At 36.0% G+C, this 15,000-nt stretch overlaps 1 protein-coding gene across 2 annotated transcripts in view; it reads right to left on the bottom strand.

The window, feature by feature from the left end:
* Window positions 1–15,000, bottom strand: part of LOC135213130 (uncharacterized) — a 65,783-nt gene that overhangs the window by 6,774 nt on the left and 44,009 nt on the right. For both annotated transcript variants that reach the window (XM_064247044.1, XM_064247045.1), the window contains exons 2-4: window positions 4,278–4,749; window positions 3,605–3,711; window positions 1–873 (exon numbers count right to left, since the gene is read on the bottom strand). The exon at window positions 1–873 is cut by the window's left edge and continues 49 nt beyond it. In XM_064247044.1, the coding sequence (XP_064103114.1) occupies window positions 1–873; window positions 3,605–3,711; window positions 4,278–4,347 (1,050 nt within the window). In that variant the 5' untranslated portion in view covers window positions 4,348–4,749. The remainder of the gene's footprint in view (window positions 874–3,604; window positions 3,712–4,277; window positions 4,750–15,000) is intronic.

The raw sequence follows: 15,000 nt of genomic DNA, 5'->3' as shown, positions 1-15,000 counted from the left end.
CTGGCAGATGTACGTCCCGGCGTCCTGGGGTTTCGTGTACTTGATCTGCAACGTGTAATCCTCGGGCTCCCAGACCCCATCAATGTAATTAGGAGCCAGCTTCAGGTTTTTCGAGTCCGAGGCGACGGAGATCGGCCCTTGCGGGTAGATGGCAATAGGGTTGGTCTCCTTCTTCAGCGCCTCGTTCTGTTCTTTAGCCTGGCCCCTCGTGGAGGATGGAGGCGCCCCCAGAGCTTGCAGAGACTGCAGTTGGGTGTATCCCTGGTTGTTGTGGCTCTGTGGGGGCAGGAGGGCCTTTTTGGACCTCTTTTGGCCCCCTGGGGACGAAGGGGAGTCATAGTAATCGTTCTGGGGAGCTAGGACCTCCCACTGCAGATCTTCTTTGAACCAGTAGTTCTTCTTCTGTCTCTTGTAGTTGTAGTGGTGTATACTTCGCCTGCCCCGTTTGGTCTTCTTCTTGTCCCTGGGAGACAGACGGCCTCCGGGGGCATCTCCCCCTCCTCTGCTAAGCCCTGCCTCATCCGACAGTACCACGGAGTCTCTTAAACTTTTCCTGGACGTGATCCCGGCGACGAAGTTCTCGGGCAGCTCCCTGACCTCCTCCTCCTCCTCCTTCTCTTCATCTTCGAGTTGCGGATCGAACCAGATGAACGAACTCGTCTTCAGCTCCCGAACGCCAACTGCAGGATACCCGGGTGACTCACTCGTTGCCCCTTGAGACACGTGGCTTTGGAGATGCCCTTGGAGGACGAGGTCCCTCGGCCTCCGGAGTTTAAATCTCGTCCCTGGCAGGACTGATATCCTCAGGTCTGTGGAGAAGGTGTGGCGTCCCGTGGATAAGACCTGTAGGTCCCGTTGGCGTATCCAGGATACCTGAAGAGAAGAAGGGATTGACGTGAGTAGGATTTGAATATGAAAGGATACTACTGGATTATCCTTTGATTAATGTCCTACGGGATAAGAATCATCAGTCTCTGCTTAACAGGATTATACATCTCTCTCTCTCTCTCTCTCTCTCTCTCTCTCTCTCTCTCTCTCTCTCTCTCTCTCTCTCCCATGTTAGTGAAGTTTACTACAGTTTAGAGAAGGTGACCTTGAATATTCATTCTCTCTCTCTCTCTCTCTCTCTCTCTCTCTCTCTCTCTCTCTCTCTCTCTCTCTCTCTCATGGTAGTGAAGTTTACTACCTAAAATTAGCAACACAGTATTCAGTGCAACATTCATTCTCATCTCTCTCTCTCTCTCTCTCTCTCTCTCTCTCTCTCTCTCTCTCTCTCTCTTGTTCGTATCCGAGAATAACCCGAGTCTTTCTCGCTATTGAGAGAGAAAGAGAACTTTTAGCTTTCATTCTTTTCCAAAGTTTTGGCAATTGTTCCTTTCATAGTTTCAGGTCACAGTTGGTTTCTTTGTAGAATTTTTTTTTTCATTTACTTGATGGACGATTTCACTGATCCATCTGCTTTTGTTTATATATATAATATATATATATATATATAATTAATATAGATATATATATAATTATATATATATATATATATATATATATATTTAAATATATATATATATATTCTATATATTATATATATTAAAATATATATATAGATGGGATTTTGTTATTCTTGTAAGAAATCATATCATTATCGCGTATGATTTAGTAATGATTTTATTCCTTGAAATATTCAATAAATTTTTTATATAGTTCACCTCTCTCTCTCTCTCTCTCTCTCTCTCTCTCTCTCTCTCTCTCTCTCTCTCTCTCTCTCCCTGGCCTACTCATCCCAACTGTGCTCCATCAGAACAAGATATATCTCCCACCTCCCGCTTGAAGACCCCAGCAATCCATTACGTCAAGACTAAAGGCACTAAACCTCCCATCTTAAAGACAGCACAAAAAACGCAACTTTCTCAGGTAAACTCTGCTTATGCATAACTGGATCATGAAAGCAGGAATAATGGAGGAAGGAGAGAACAGGGGGGGAGGGGGGTGAAATGCAGGCAGTTCCAAAGTCTAAACCGTGACTGAGGACCCATAACTCAGGAGGCCAGAGCGTGACTGCTTTCAAGGGAAACGGCTTCTGAGAATCATGAGTTTGCTGGAGAGGCGTGGCGTTGTTAGCGAGAGACATTCAGCTAGCCTAGCCGTGCCACGTATACGTGCATTTAGTCAGTGTCTACGCGGTTTTACGCTGTTATGATTGGTCGTGATTTGGTGATTAGGACCGCAAATGGCCGTGTGATTTCTTGTTCGTGGTTGTTGTAATGTTGCATCTTTTTTAGACACTTTACTTCTCACTTCTAGCTGATTTAGTTTACCATTTGTTTTATTTTGTAGCCTTCTAGTTAATTCATTTTGTTGTTGACTCTTCGTCTCCAAGCTCGTCAAAGATTTCAGGGTATGCGATGAAAAACTTGTTGTTGTTGTTGTTGTTGTACTTCTTCTTCTTCTTCTTCTTCTTCTTCTTCTTCTTCTTCTCCTTTAACAAATAGACGCAAACCCAGCACAACGTCTTCACGTAATCTCGTATAAATTAAATCAACACAGTTCAGCCACGCCCCTCTTCAAAAGCAAACCCGAGGTTTGTGACGTCACTGCGCAGACCCGCTGCGCAGATCTGAAGATCAAATTACCCAGACAATCCAGGAGTATTATTACCTGACTTTTCACTTTTATACAAAGGTCTTGGCCTGAGGGGATATCTGTTAACGACTGGAGAACGTAAAGAAGATACTTTTAACCCTGAAGAATGTGATGGATATCCTTTTTTTATTGAAAGATATATCATGGGGTTCAAGGACGCGTGTGACGTATGGAGATATGATTTTTATCCTTTTGCAAAATCCTTACAGACAGAGAAATGACGCTTTGAAGTGATTTTATGAAAATCAGGCTGCCAAGCCAAGCACTGAGGCACTTAATTAAGGACATTCCGACTGAGGCACTTCAAGTTATTCTGTGCTTCTTAAGACAGTGAAAAGTGGGAGTTAGAGTGGTTGAACAGCGAGGTAAAGAGATGCAGAAAGAAAAGAACCCTTGAGGTTCACTATGAAGTAATAGTCAGAAAGGTTGGACAGCCAGACTAAAGAAAGCGAGCAGGAATGGAGGTAAAATAAAAGGCTCACAAAGTTGATGCAGTTAAGGGCATAAAAAACGCAGCATACACCTAGTAATGCCTACAGTGCACCACGTGAGCTTCGATGATTTTAAAGAATAATGAAGATTGTTATCCCCTAAAAAGTCAAAGCTGGACTGAGCTTAAATGTTAAAGTTATTGGTTCTCCTGCCATAATAATGTTTGCAGCGTGTGGTGTTTGTGTATGGTAACACTGCGTCCCTGCCTTTAGATGGTTACATTCAGCTTGCATTCAACAATAATAACAATATCCTATTTCGAATATTAACGGTGTAATTCGCATACAGTAAATAATTAAAACACGTATCAGTTGCAAGTGTACACCCAGATATCCTTTTATTTACCTAAAACTTACACATAGCGTAACTATCTAAAGCCCGGGAGGCAGTGTTACCATACGCAAACACCACAGGCGGGTGGACAGATGGAAATAAACAGAGTATAGTTTTGAAGTAAGTTTGAATTCTACCTTACCCTCTTCCCCGATAGGTGCTTCACAGTGCACGGTAGTCTGCTTGTCTGTCCAACATATGCGGTTATGTTGAGGTCCTTTGCCTTCTCCCCAAACTCTGGTTTCACTACTGGAAAAACAGAACGTCAGAATTCATAAGTATCCATAAATAAACATTAGAGAATCATTCACAGTTAACCGATGACGAGCACAGAACCTTGGATTGTTTCTTCCGTGTTAGGCATTAGTTTTGAACGTTTGTTCATAAAACTTGATTTTATCTGACTAAAAATATTCAAACATTTTAGCTGCTATACTAAGCTCCAAGTTCCGACTTTTGTCTTTCTTCAGTAAACAGAGATTTATAGTACTAATTCAATAATTTGGTAGAATAAATTATTTTTTTTAATAGTATAGTTCCAGAAATTTGTAGATACTTAAACAGAATAACATCACTCGTAATCCAGTCAAAATAAGCACAAAGTCAAGCTTATACAGGGTGTCCATAAAGTCCCAGTACCATTCTGCTCAAGAAATACTTGTCATGGTACTGGGACTTTATGGACACCCTGTATAACTCTCCAAAATCATGTGTCCAACGAATGCTACTATCTTAAATTTCTTAGATACTTAACCAGACTAATATCACTCGAAAACTATGCAAATCAGCGCAAAGTCAAGGTTCATCTAACTCACCAAAATCATACGTCGCCGAGGAGAACGTAACCAGCAACACGACGATGGCTTTCTTCAAGTGAACCTCCATGTCACCTCAAAAAAAAATGAGAGAAGAAGAAGGTCTGTCTTTGGGCTCGCAATGGGTTGTTTTGTTTACAGCGCGGTAGAATCTTCAGTGTCAGTTCAGGACTTGACGGTGATCGAGTACCCGCGTAAAATTTCCTTTTCGTCTCATTGTTGTGGATTTTTCCTTTCCTTTTTTTCTGTGTTTTATCTCGTTTTGTTGTTTTCACCTTTGTCAACGGAATTACGTTCCTACAACTTCCTCATGAAGAAGTTTTCATCGTCCATCGTATGTTTCTTAAGTTAAGATTTCACTCTAGAAGTTAGCAAGTCTTTTTTTTTCTACCACACACGATTACATCATTACTGTCCTAGTAAGGTTTCTCACTGGGGTGCGTCAGACTTCATTGAGCCTTTATATAGTGAACTGAAATGGAAAGTTATAATGTTAGAACAGTTTCTGCTTTAATTTTCTTAATATTTTAACATGAAAGCATCATGAACAGGTGGCGGAAGGGTTTAATGTAATAAGAAATAAATCATAACTCTATATATATATATATATATATATATATATATATATATATATATATATATATATATAGTATATATATATATTTACATATTATACATATATATTGTATGTATGTGTATATATATATATATATATATCTTATATATATATATATATATATATATATACATATATATATATATATATATATATATATATATATATATATATATATGTATATATATATATATATATATATATATATATACATCCATAAGAGATTTTAAACCCTCATCCTTAGTCTTATAGATATGATTTCGATATCATTTGATATTTGCTATTGCACATTTATGAATCATCAAGACGACAATCCTCATGACACGACTATAGTCAAGGCTCTCTCTCTCTCTCTCTCTCTCTCTCTCTCTCTCTCTCTCTCATGCTTCTTCTTCTTTTCTTGGCTGCTGATTCCCTCATTAACGTAACGCTAATAGCAAACTGAAGATCACCGTCGTTTTTCATCTGTTCTCTCTCTCTCTCTCTCTCTCTCTCTCTCTCTCTCTCTCTCTCTCTCATCTCTCTCTCTCTCTCTCTCTCCCCCTCAGGTCCACGAAACGATTCTTTACTTAGAAGTGAAGTCCTCGTTTCCTCTAATGGCTAGGACGAGTTATTCGACTTCTCAGTTCCCCCAGATCGACGACGAGGAGAATTATTCTCTCGACTCGTAATGCGGTTCGAATTTCCTCGACTTCGCGGTTCTGCCAGATCGACTGGCTTCGAGGAGAAGGGGAATTTCGACAAGTGATCGTCCCAGATGGCGGAAATGGGAGATTAAGGGATGGATAAGAAGGAGAGGAAAAAGAATGTAGAAGAAGAGAGAAGTTAGTAGAAAGTAAAGACAAAATTCGACTTCTCGTAGTGTAGACACAGATGAAAATAGTACTAGACGGTGGAGATGGGAGATGAAAAGGAATGAATAGAAGAAGAAGAATAAAGATTAAAGAGAATGAATAGGAGGAGATTGGGGGATGGAGAAAAAGAAAAAGGAAGAAGAATATAGAAGAAGAGGAAGATAGAAATTAGAAGGTAAAGACAAAATTCGACTTCTCGTAGTGTAGATACAGATAATATAGTCCCAGACGGTGGAAATGGAAGGTGAAAGGGAATGAAGAGAAGAAGAAGAAGAAGACAACGCCTTGTAGCAGACTTTAGCTCATTGTATCTTCTCGGGGAAAATCGAGTTCTCTCCCCAAGATCCATTACGGTACGCTAATCAGGCATTAAGACTTTCCTCCTCCTACCCCCCAAACTCCCTCCCAGGCCTTGTTCGTAACGTACACACGGACGGGGTAACAGCGGCGGTCTTCTCCTTCTTCTTCTTGTTCCTCACTTTGTAATTAGATTCCCCTAATTGCTTTTCTTAGCGTTAAGTGAATTTAAATGAATTTAAACTCCTTGATTTCTGGCGCTCCTTCGGGTTCGATCGAGTGAAGCTCGGGAGAGAGCTTCACTTGGGGTGGTTCACGTAATGACTCTGTTGGTTTAGCTTCCAAACGTCTACGTTTCGTAATTTAAAAAAAAACATGTATGTATGTAAATGTGTTTGTTGTGCCTTGCTGTGGATGTGTGTTTGTGCCCACAGGTTTACTGGACATAGAATAGTGAGTGTACTGACCTACAGAAACTCAGGGTTAAATATATCTTTCCAGTGTCTATATTTCGTAAATAAAAACATATGTATGTGTGTCAATGTATGTGAGTGTTTATGTGGATGTGTTTGTGTTTGTGACCACAAGTTTAAGGGTCATAGAACGGTGAGTGCCTGTGTTCGTTTAGCTTACCAATGTGTATATTTCGTACACAAAAACATATGTATGTATAAATGTGATCATGTGTTTGTGACCACAGGTTGATGGGCCATAGACCACTGAGTGCATTTGCACAAACCTAGAAAAACTCAAGGGTAAATGTATATTTCTCATGCCTATATTTCGTAAATAACAAAAATTTATATAAGTAAATGTATGTGTGTGTGTTTGTGTTGATGTTTGTTTGTTAGTTCCAGTAAAATATAAATGACTAATGAAAATTAATTAATAATCATCCAAAAAATAAATATTTAGTCTGTTTATTTTTCTATAAATATCTTTAAAAAATTTCCTTATTTTTCTCCATAATTGCACAAATATAACTTGAATATAATATAATTATTATAGTTACAGAACCCCACAACCATCGTAATTTACCTTACTGACAATAACGCCCATTCAATTAAGTGAATTTCTGTAACATTTGATGGTTAACTGGTGTCAAATTCTTCACTTAACTGGTATCAAATTACTCACTTAACTGGTGTCAAATTCTTGACTTAACTGGTGACAAATTCCTCACTTAACTGGTAACAAATTCTTCACTTAACTGGCGACAAACTCTTCACTTAACTGGTGTCAAATTCCTTACTTAACTGGTGTCCAATTCTTCATTTAACTGGTTTCAAATTCCTCACTTAACAGGTATCAAATTCTTCAATTAACTGGTCTCAAATTCCTCACTTAACTGGTGTCAAATTCTTCACTTAACTTATGTCAAATTCCTCATTAACTGGTGTCAAATTCTTCATTTAACTGGTGTCAAATTCTTCACTAAACTGTTGTCAAATTCTTCACTAAACTGGCGTCAAATTCGTAACTTAACTGGTGTCAAATTCCTCACTTAACTAGTGTACAATTCTTCATTTAGTGTAATCGATAATAGTTAGAAAATTATTTTTTATTTTTCAAAGAAAGACGACTGGACACATACTTTAATTAGCTCGTAATCATAATTAGTATTGACAATTTAAGACACACTCTCATTTCAGCGAGTTTTGTAAAATTACAGCTGTATTTTACAGCTATGACCTATGACCTGTATTTGGCGGATATAAAGCCAATGTAAGGATTATAACTTGTAATTAGTTTTAGTGCGTTCAGATTTCTTCAGAATTTTTATCAGTACATTCTGTAGTACACAAGCTACGTCAATACATTTCAAGGTCCAGAGTCACTGACCTTTCTCTATTTTGTACCTTTCGTGCTGAGTGGTCCAAATTGAAATTCGTAGTTTAATACTGGCCACTATTTCCTTTTATATCTGCTGATTGCTATAGTGCTTTAAATAGTTCCATTAGATATTGCGGGTGTACGCATGTATGAATGTGCATATATATAAATGTACATATATATATAGAAATATATACATATATATATACATATATATATGTATATATATATATATATATATATATATATATATATATATATATATAGAAATATATACATATATATAAGTGTGTGTGTGTATGCGTGTGTATGCCTGTATGTCATCGAACATAATACCATAACCAACACTTTAAACCTCATTGTACTATATATTTTACAAGACTACCAATTCTGTCCTCGGTATAGGGAATGACGGAGTGAAAATTAAAGCGATATTTCTTTATTGCTACTTCGTTAAATTGAGATTGGTCCGGTAAATTATTGACTTCGTAAGTATTGATGACAGAATAATCAGCGGTGATGTTTTGTGAATAAATTCGTTTGAAAGGTTTTCCATTATTTGATGGTCTTTGAAAGGTAGGACGCGACGTTCTTTTATATATATATATATATATATATATATATATATATATATATTAGTATATATATATATATATGTATACTATATATATATTATTATATATATATATATATACATATAACATATACATATATATACACAACACGTATATATATGTTATGTATGTATGTATGTATGTATGTATGTATGTACATATATTTATTTATATATACATATATATATATATATATATATATATATATATATATATATATATGTATATAGATATATATATATATATATTATATGTATGAATGTATATGTACAAAATGAGAGAGAGAGAATTAGGATGAAAATTCAGATTTTATGATGTAGATATTCTACCTGAACAAGTATCATCATTAAAGTCAGTTCGATTAGAAAACATAATTAAGAAAGATGAATTTAACTATTTTGGTAAAAAAAAAAAAAGTCTGACGAAATTCTATTAAAGTGCATAAAGAGTTTTAAGTTTGTTAATTAATTAATGATATTAGAAATATTTGGGCAAAACATGAATTTTCTACATGCAAGACTTTCTTTGTTTTTGTGAATAAAAAATAACTCAAATCCTTTTTGAACATTGTAAGATAAATATCAACTTTACGATCACCATAAAGCAGTTTTTTTTTCAACTTCCCAGCCAATTCACCTGACATGAGATCCCCTTTGGCAAAGGCTAAAAAAACATATCTTTAAAAAACTGTTCCCTGAGTATATTCATACATTAAATCACTTACGAATATCTTTTCATTTTTGCATATTTTAGCTCCGCCCATAAAAACTTTAGCCAGTTCGACCTGACACGCAAAGTTCGACCCCTGCGCCCATGTGTGTGTGTGCGTGTTTTTTTTTTTTATAAAAGAACTTTAATAATGAGAAGTTTGGGGATAAATTTCAAAGCCGGGAACGCAGAACTTTTTTTTCATGCATACAGGAATAAGATGCAGAAAACACTGCACCCTAGCCGCTGCAGATATTGCGAAAGTTTTATTATGAGTTTTTCCATCGCTGGTTTGGGGGAGGAAAATAAAAGCTAGGAAAAAAACTACAAAAATAACTTTCATTCTTTCCCATCTGGGGAATCATCTTTAAAAACATCAATCTCTTCTTTTCTCGGAGAATCTTGTCGTTATATTGCACCGGTGACGAAATGGCCTGTGGGTTTATGTGTGAGTGTGGGTGGAACATTTTGCAAAAATTCGGCAATAGCTTTCCAAGGTGACGAGAATTACTTTGCTTGGTCAATTTACAGAATTATTATTATTATTATTATTATTATTATTATTATTATTATTATTATTGTAGTTTTGTTTGTTTCAGTGGCTTTATTATTATTATTATTATTATTATTATTATTATTATTATTATTATTATTGGTCCGTTTTGTGTTTCAGTGGCTTTTTTATTCTGATGATGATGATGATTATTATTATTATTATTATTATTATTATTATTATTATCATTATTATTATTATTATTATTATTATTATTATTATTATTATTGTCGTTTTGTGTTTCAGTGGCTTTTTTATGATGATGATGATGATGATGATGATGATTGTTATTATTATTATTATTTTTTTTTTTTTTTTTTTTTTTTTTTTTCTTTTTTTTTTTAGCTTTATCACAGTCCTCCAATTCGACTGGGTGGTATTTATAGTGTGGGGTTCCGGGTTGCATCCTGCTCCTTAGGAGTCCATCACTCTTCTTACTATGTGTGCCGTTTCTAGGGATCAACACCTCTTCTGCATGAGTCCTGGAGCTACTTCAGCCTCTAGTTTTTCTAGATTCCTTTTCAGGGATTTTGGGATCGTGCCTAGTGCTCCTATGATTATGGGTACGATTTCCACTGGCATATCCCATATCCTTCTTATTTCTATTTTCAGATCTTGATACTTATCCAATTTTTTTTCCCGTTTCCCTCTCTTTCTCTTCAACTCTGGTGTCCCATGGTATTGCGACATCAATGAGTGATACTTTCTTCTTGACCTTGTCAATCAACGTCACGTCTGGTCTGTTTGCACGTATCACCCTATCCGTTCTGATACCATAGTCCCAGAGGATCTTTGCCTGATCGTTTTCTATCACTCCTTCAGTTGGTGCTCGTACCACTTATTACTGCAAGGTAGCTGATGTTTCTTGCACAGGCTCCAGTGGAGGGCTTTTGCTACTGAATCATGCCTCTTTTTGTACTGGTTCTGTGCAAGTGCCGGGCATTCACTTGCTATGTGGTTTATGGTTTATTTCACTTTTCGTATTGCACTTCCTACATATGGGAGAGATGTTATTTCCGTCTATCGTACTTTGAACATATCTGGTTCTTAGGGCCTGATCTTGTGCGCTGTTATCATTCCTTCAGTTTCCTTCTTTAGCTCTCCCCTCTGTAGCCATTGCCAATTGTCATCGCTGGCTAGTTCTTTAGTCTGTCTCATGTTGTCCATGCATTGGTTTGTTGTGCCAGTCCTCTGTTCTTTCTGTCTTTCTCCTGTCTCTGTATATTTCTGGGTCTTCGTCTGCTTTTATTAGTCCTTCTTCCCATGCACTCTTTAGCCACTCGTCTTCACTGGTTTTCAGATATTGCCCCAGTGCTCTGTTTTCGATGTTGACGCAGTCCTCTATACTTGAGTATCCTCTCCCTCCTTCCTTTCGTGTTATGTATAGTCTGTCCGTATTTGCTCTTGGGTGTAGTGCTTTGTGTATTGTCATATGTTTCCTGGTTTTCTGATCTATGCTGCGGAGTTCTGCCTTCGTCCATTCCACTATTCCTGCGCTGTATCTGATTACTGGCACTGCCCATGTGTTTATGGCTTTATCATATTCCGGCGTTGAGTTTTGACTTGAGTATCGCCTTGAGTCTCTGCATATATTCTTTCCTGATCGTGTCCTTCATCTCTTGGTGTTTTATATCTCCTCCTTCCATTATTCCCAGGTATTTGTATCCTGTCTCATCTATGTGTTTGATGTTGTTCCCATCTGGTAGCTTTATCCCTTCAGTTCTCGTTACTTTGCCTTTTTGTATGTTGACTAAGGCGCATTTTTCTATTCCAAACTCCATCCTGATGTCCCCAGATACAATCCTTACAGTCTGGATTAGGGTATCTATTTCCTTATTATTATTTATTATTATTATTATTATTATTATTATTATTATTAATTATTATTATTATTATTATTATTATTGTTGTTGTTGTTGTTGTTGTTGTTGTTGTTGTTTTCTCTATGGTTTAAATGACTGATTTAAAATGTTATGAATAATAATAATAATAATAATAATAATAATATAATAATAATAATAATAATAATAATAATACTATTACCATCATTACTATTATCAAAGGTTCAAATTATTGAATTAAACATTATTATTATTATTATAATTTTTTTTTTTTTTTTTTTTTTGCTCTATCACAGTCCTCCAATTCGACTGGGTGGTATTTATTTATAGTGTGGGGTTCCGGGTTGCATCCTGCCTCCTTAGGAGTCCATCACTTTTCTTACTATGTGTGCCGTTTCTAGGATCACACTCTTCTGCATGAGGCCCGGAGCTACTTCAGCCTCTAGTTTTTCTAAGATTCCTTTTCAAGGGATCTTGGGATCGTGCCTAGTGCTCCTATGATTATGGGTACGATTTCCACTGGCATATCCCATATCCTTCTTATTTCTATTTTCAGATCTTGATACTTATCCAAATTTTTCCCTTTTTTCCTCTCTTCTCTTCAACTCTGGTGTCCCATGGTATTGCGACATCAATGAGTGATGCTTTCTTCTTGACTTTATTAATCAACGTCACGTCTGGTCTATTTGCACGTATCACCCTATCCGTTCTGATACCATAGTCCCAGAGGATCTTTGCGTGATCGTTTTCTATCACTCCCTCAGGTTGGTGCTCGTACCACTTATTACTGCAAGGTAGCTGATGTTTCTTGCACAGGCTCCAGTGGAGGGCTTTTGCCACTGAATCATGCCTCTTATTATTATTATTATTATTATTATTATTATTATTATTATTATTATTATTATTATTATTATTATTATTATTATGGAAAACTCTTTATCGCGAGAGTATATTAATGTTCTAAAGGGTCCACAATAATACAAAGTGTTAAGGGTCCGTGTATAATTTTTAAGACTTTACAAAAAGCGTTTCGAACCCTTCCCTGGGTTCATCTTCAGTCCAAGAAGATGAACCCAGGGAAGGGTTCGAAAGTTTTTTATAGTCTTAAAAAAATTATACGCGGACTCTTAACACTGTATTATTGTGGACCCTTTAGAACATTATTATTACTATTATTATTATTATTATTATTATTATTATTATTATTATTATTATTATTATTATTATTATTATTATTATTATTATTATGCAAAATGGCTGCATCATTCGATTTCATTTTGTACTGAATCTTCTCAATTTTCCTTACAATTCCACGATAATATTGGGCAATAAATGATCAATTTTAATATATTTTGTCAACAGTTAAAAAGTAAAGGAATACTAATATGTTTTTTAAATTGTATAAAACTTCAGGTGGTAGTAGTTGTAATGCCATGACAATTATGGATGCTGTTTTACCTAGTATTATAGTCAAACTGAAAGGATTGTTGCAAAGGTAGTATTAGTAATGCCATTATTATTATTATTATCATTTTTATTATTAATATCATTATTATTTTTTCTAGTTCTTCGGGTATTATGCTTCTTTTGTCGACCTGTTTCGACCTCCACGCAGGTCATCATCGGGACGAGTTAGCAGAGGAATTCTGCTATCTCGTCCTGAAGATGACCTACGAGGAGGTCGAAACATGTCGACAAAAGAAGCACAATATACAAAAATCATGGACTTGGTACTTCTGCTTAACAAATTCTGTAGCTAAAAGTGCTGCAATTGTAGTAAATAATGCTACTATTTTTAGCATATATTACTATAGCCCGGGAGGACACGAAAATTATGGGACTAGATGATTCCAAAGTGAAGTGAGTGAAATTGCTCAAATTGCAGATGACAACGTCCGAATATCTTAGCAAATCATTTGGCGCAAAGGCTGGTGGGAGGCGTTATCACAAAGAGGGGGAAAATTATCCTGAGTTCCAAAATGACACGACTTTCCATTGCTTTCTATTGCTTTCACGGAGAGCGATTACGGCTCCTTACAAAGAGCTCACCAGCATTAGTCACTGCAAAAGCTCTTCGGGCAATTTCAGGAATTACCACATACACTCAGGCGTATGGAGGAATAATCGTAATTCAGAAATACATTAATCTCCTCCTCCTCCTCCTCCTCCTCCTCCTCTTCTTCTTCTTCTTCTTCTTCTTCTTCTTCTCGTTTGTGAGGTCATTAGCTTTAGTTATGAATAGGTGGCAGTCACGACCTCGAGGAGAGTGGTTGGGGCTTCCATGGTAGGATGGTCATTTAATGTAATACAGTATATATATATATATATATATATATGGACTATATATATATATATATATATATCTTGTATAGATATATTTTATAGATATATATATATATATGTATATATATATATTTATATATTATATATATAATATATATAGTATTCTATCTATTGATATATATATATCATATATCTACTATATATATATACAAATGAGTGTATTGTATAGTTGTAGTTTAAATGATATATCGTATTGCTTATTCCAAATAAGACAAAAAAAATTATAAAAACAGTTTATTTAAATATTATACATTCGTCTCCAACAGTATCAAAACATCCCTTAAAAATACACACACACACACACACACACACTTGTTCAAACAAAACAGCCATACAAAACCCAAGACGGAAATAAACATTTTAAAAATGAAATAAACAAAATAAATAAAAATAACTAAAAATAAAAAAGAAAGAAGTAAATAAAAACATAAAAAACCTAACAAAACCCTATTCGTTTAACAAACCACCAAAATCAGACCCTCGTTCGTCACTGTAACGAATAAATAAAAAAAAAAAATAACTGAATCGTCCCATTTCACTTTAAAGAAAATGTCAGAAACTGGGCCTCCGGTCAAACCAGATTAGCAAACCCCTTGGAAACCATTTATTCGCCAAAATGAATAGATCTGTCGAGGAAAAGTTCAGAGTCTCTTCTCTAATGCCACGTCGTGTGAATGTGTGAGGACTGGGATGTAATTGATTGTGGGTTTCGTAGCCTACTTTCTACCTGAGACTTGTACGTTGATTGAGGTGTGTCAATCAGGGTGTGGACGAGGTATTTTTCAGGGTGTATCAATTCAAGATGTATTGAGTGTATTAACTCAAGGTGTGGAGTGTGTATTAATTCAAGGTGTGAAGGGTGTATTAACTCAGGGTGTGGAGGGTGTGTTAATTCAAGGTGTGGAGGGTGCATTCATTAGGGGTGTATTGGGTGTATTAATTCAAGGTGTGGATGGTGTGCTAATTCAGGCTGTAGAGGGTGCGTTAATTAACGTTGTGGAGGGTGTATTTTTCAGTGTGTGGATGGTGTATCAATTCAGGGTGTGGTGGTGTATTGATTCATG

This window comes from Macrobrachium nipponense, chromosome 42 (assembly GCF_015104395.2).
Source record: "Macrobrachium nipponense isolate FS-2020 chromosome 42, ASM1510439v2, whole genome shotgun sequence".
NCBI lineage: Eukaryota > Metazoa > Arthropoda > Malacostraca > Decapoda > Palaemonidae > Macrobrachium > Macrobrachium nipponense.
This window is presented reverse-complemented; position numbering and strand designations above follow the sequence as displayed.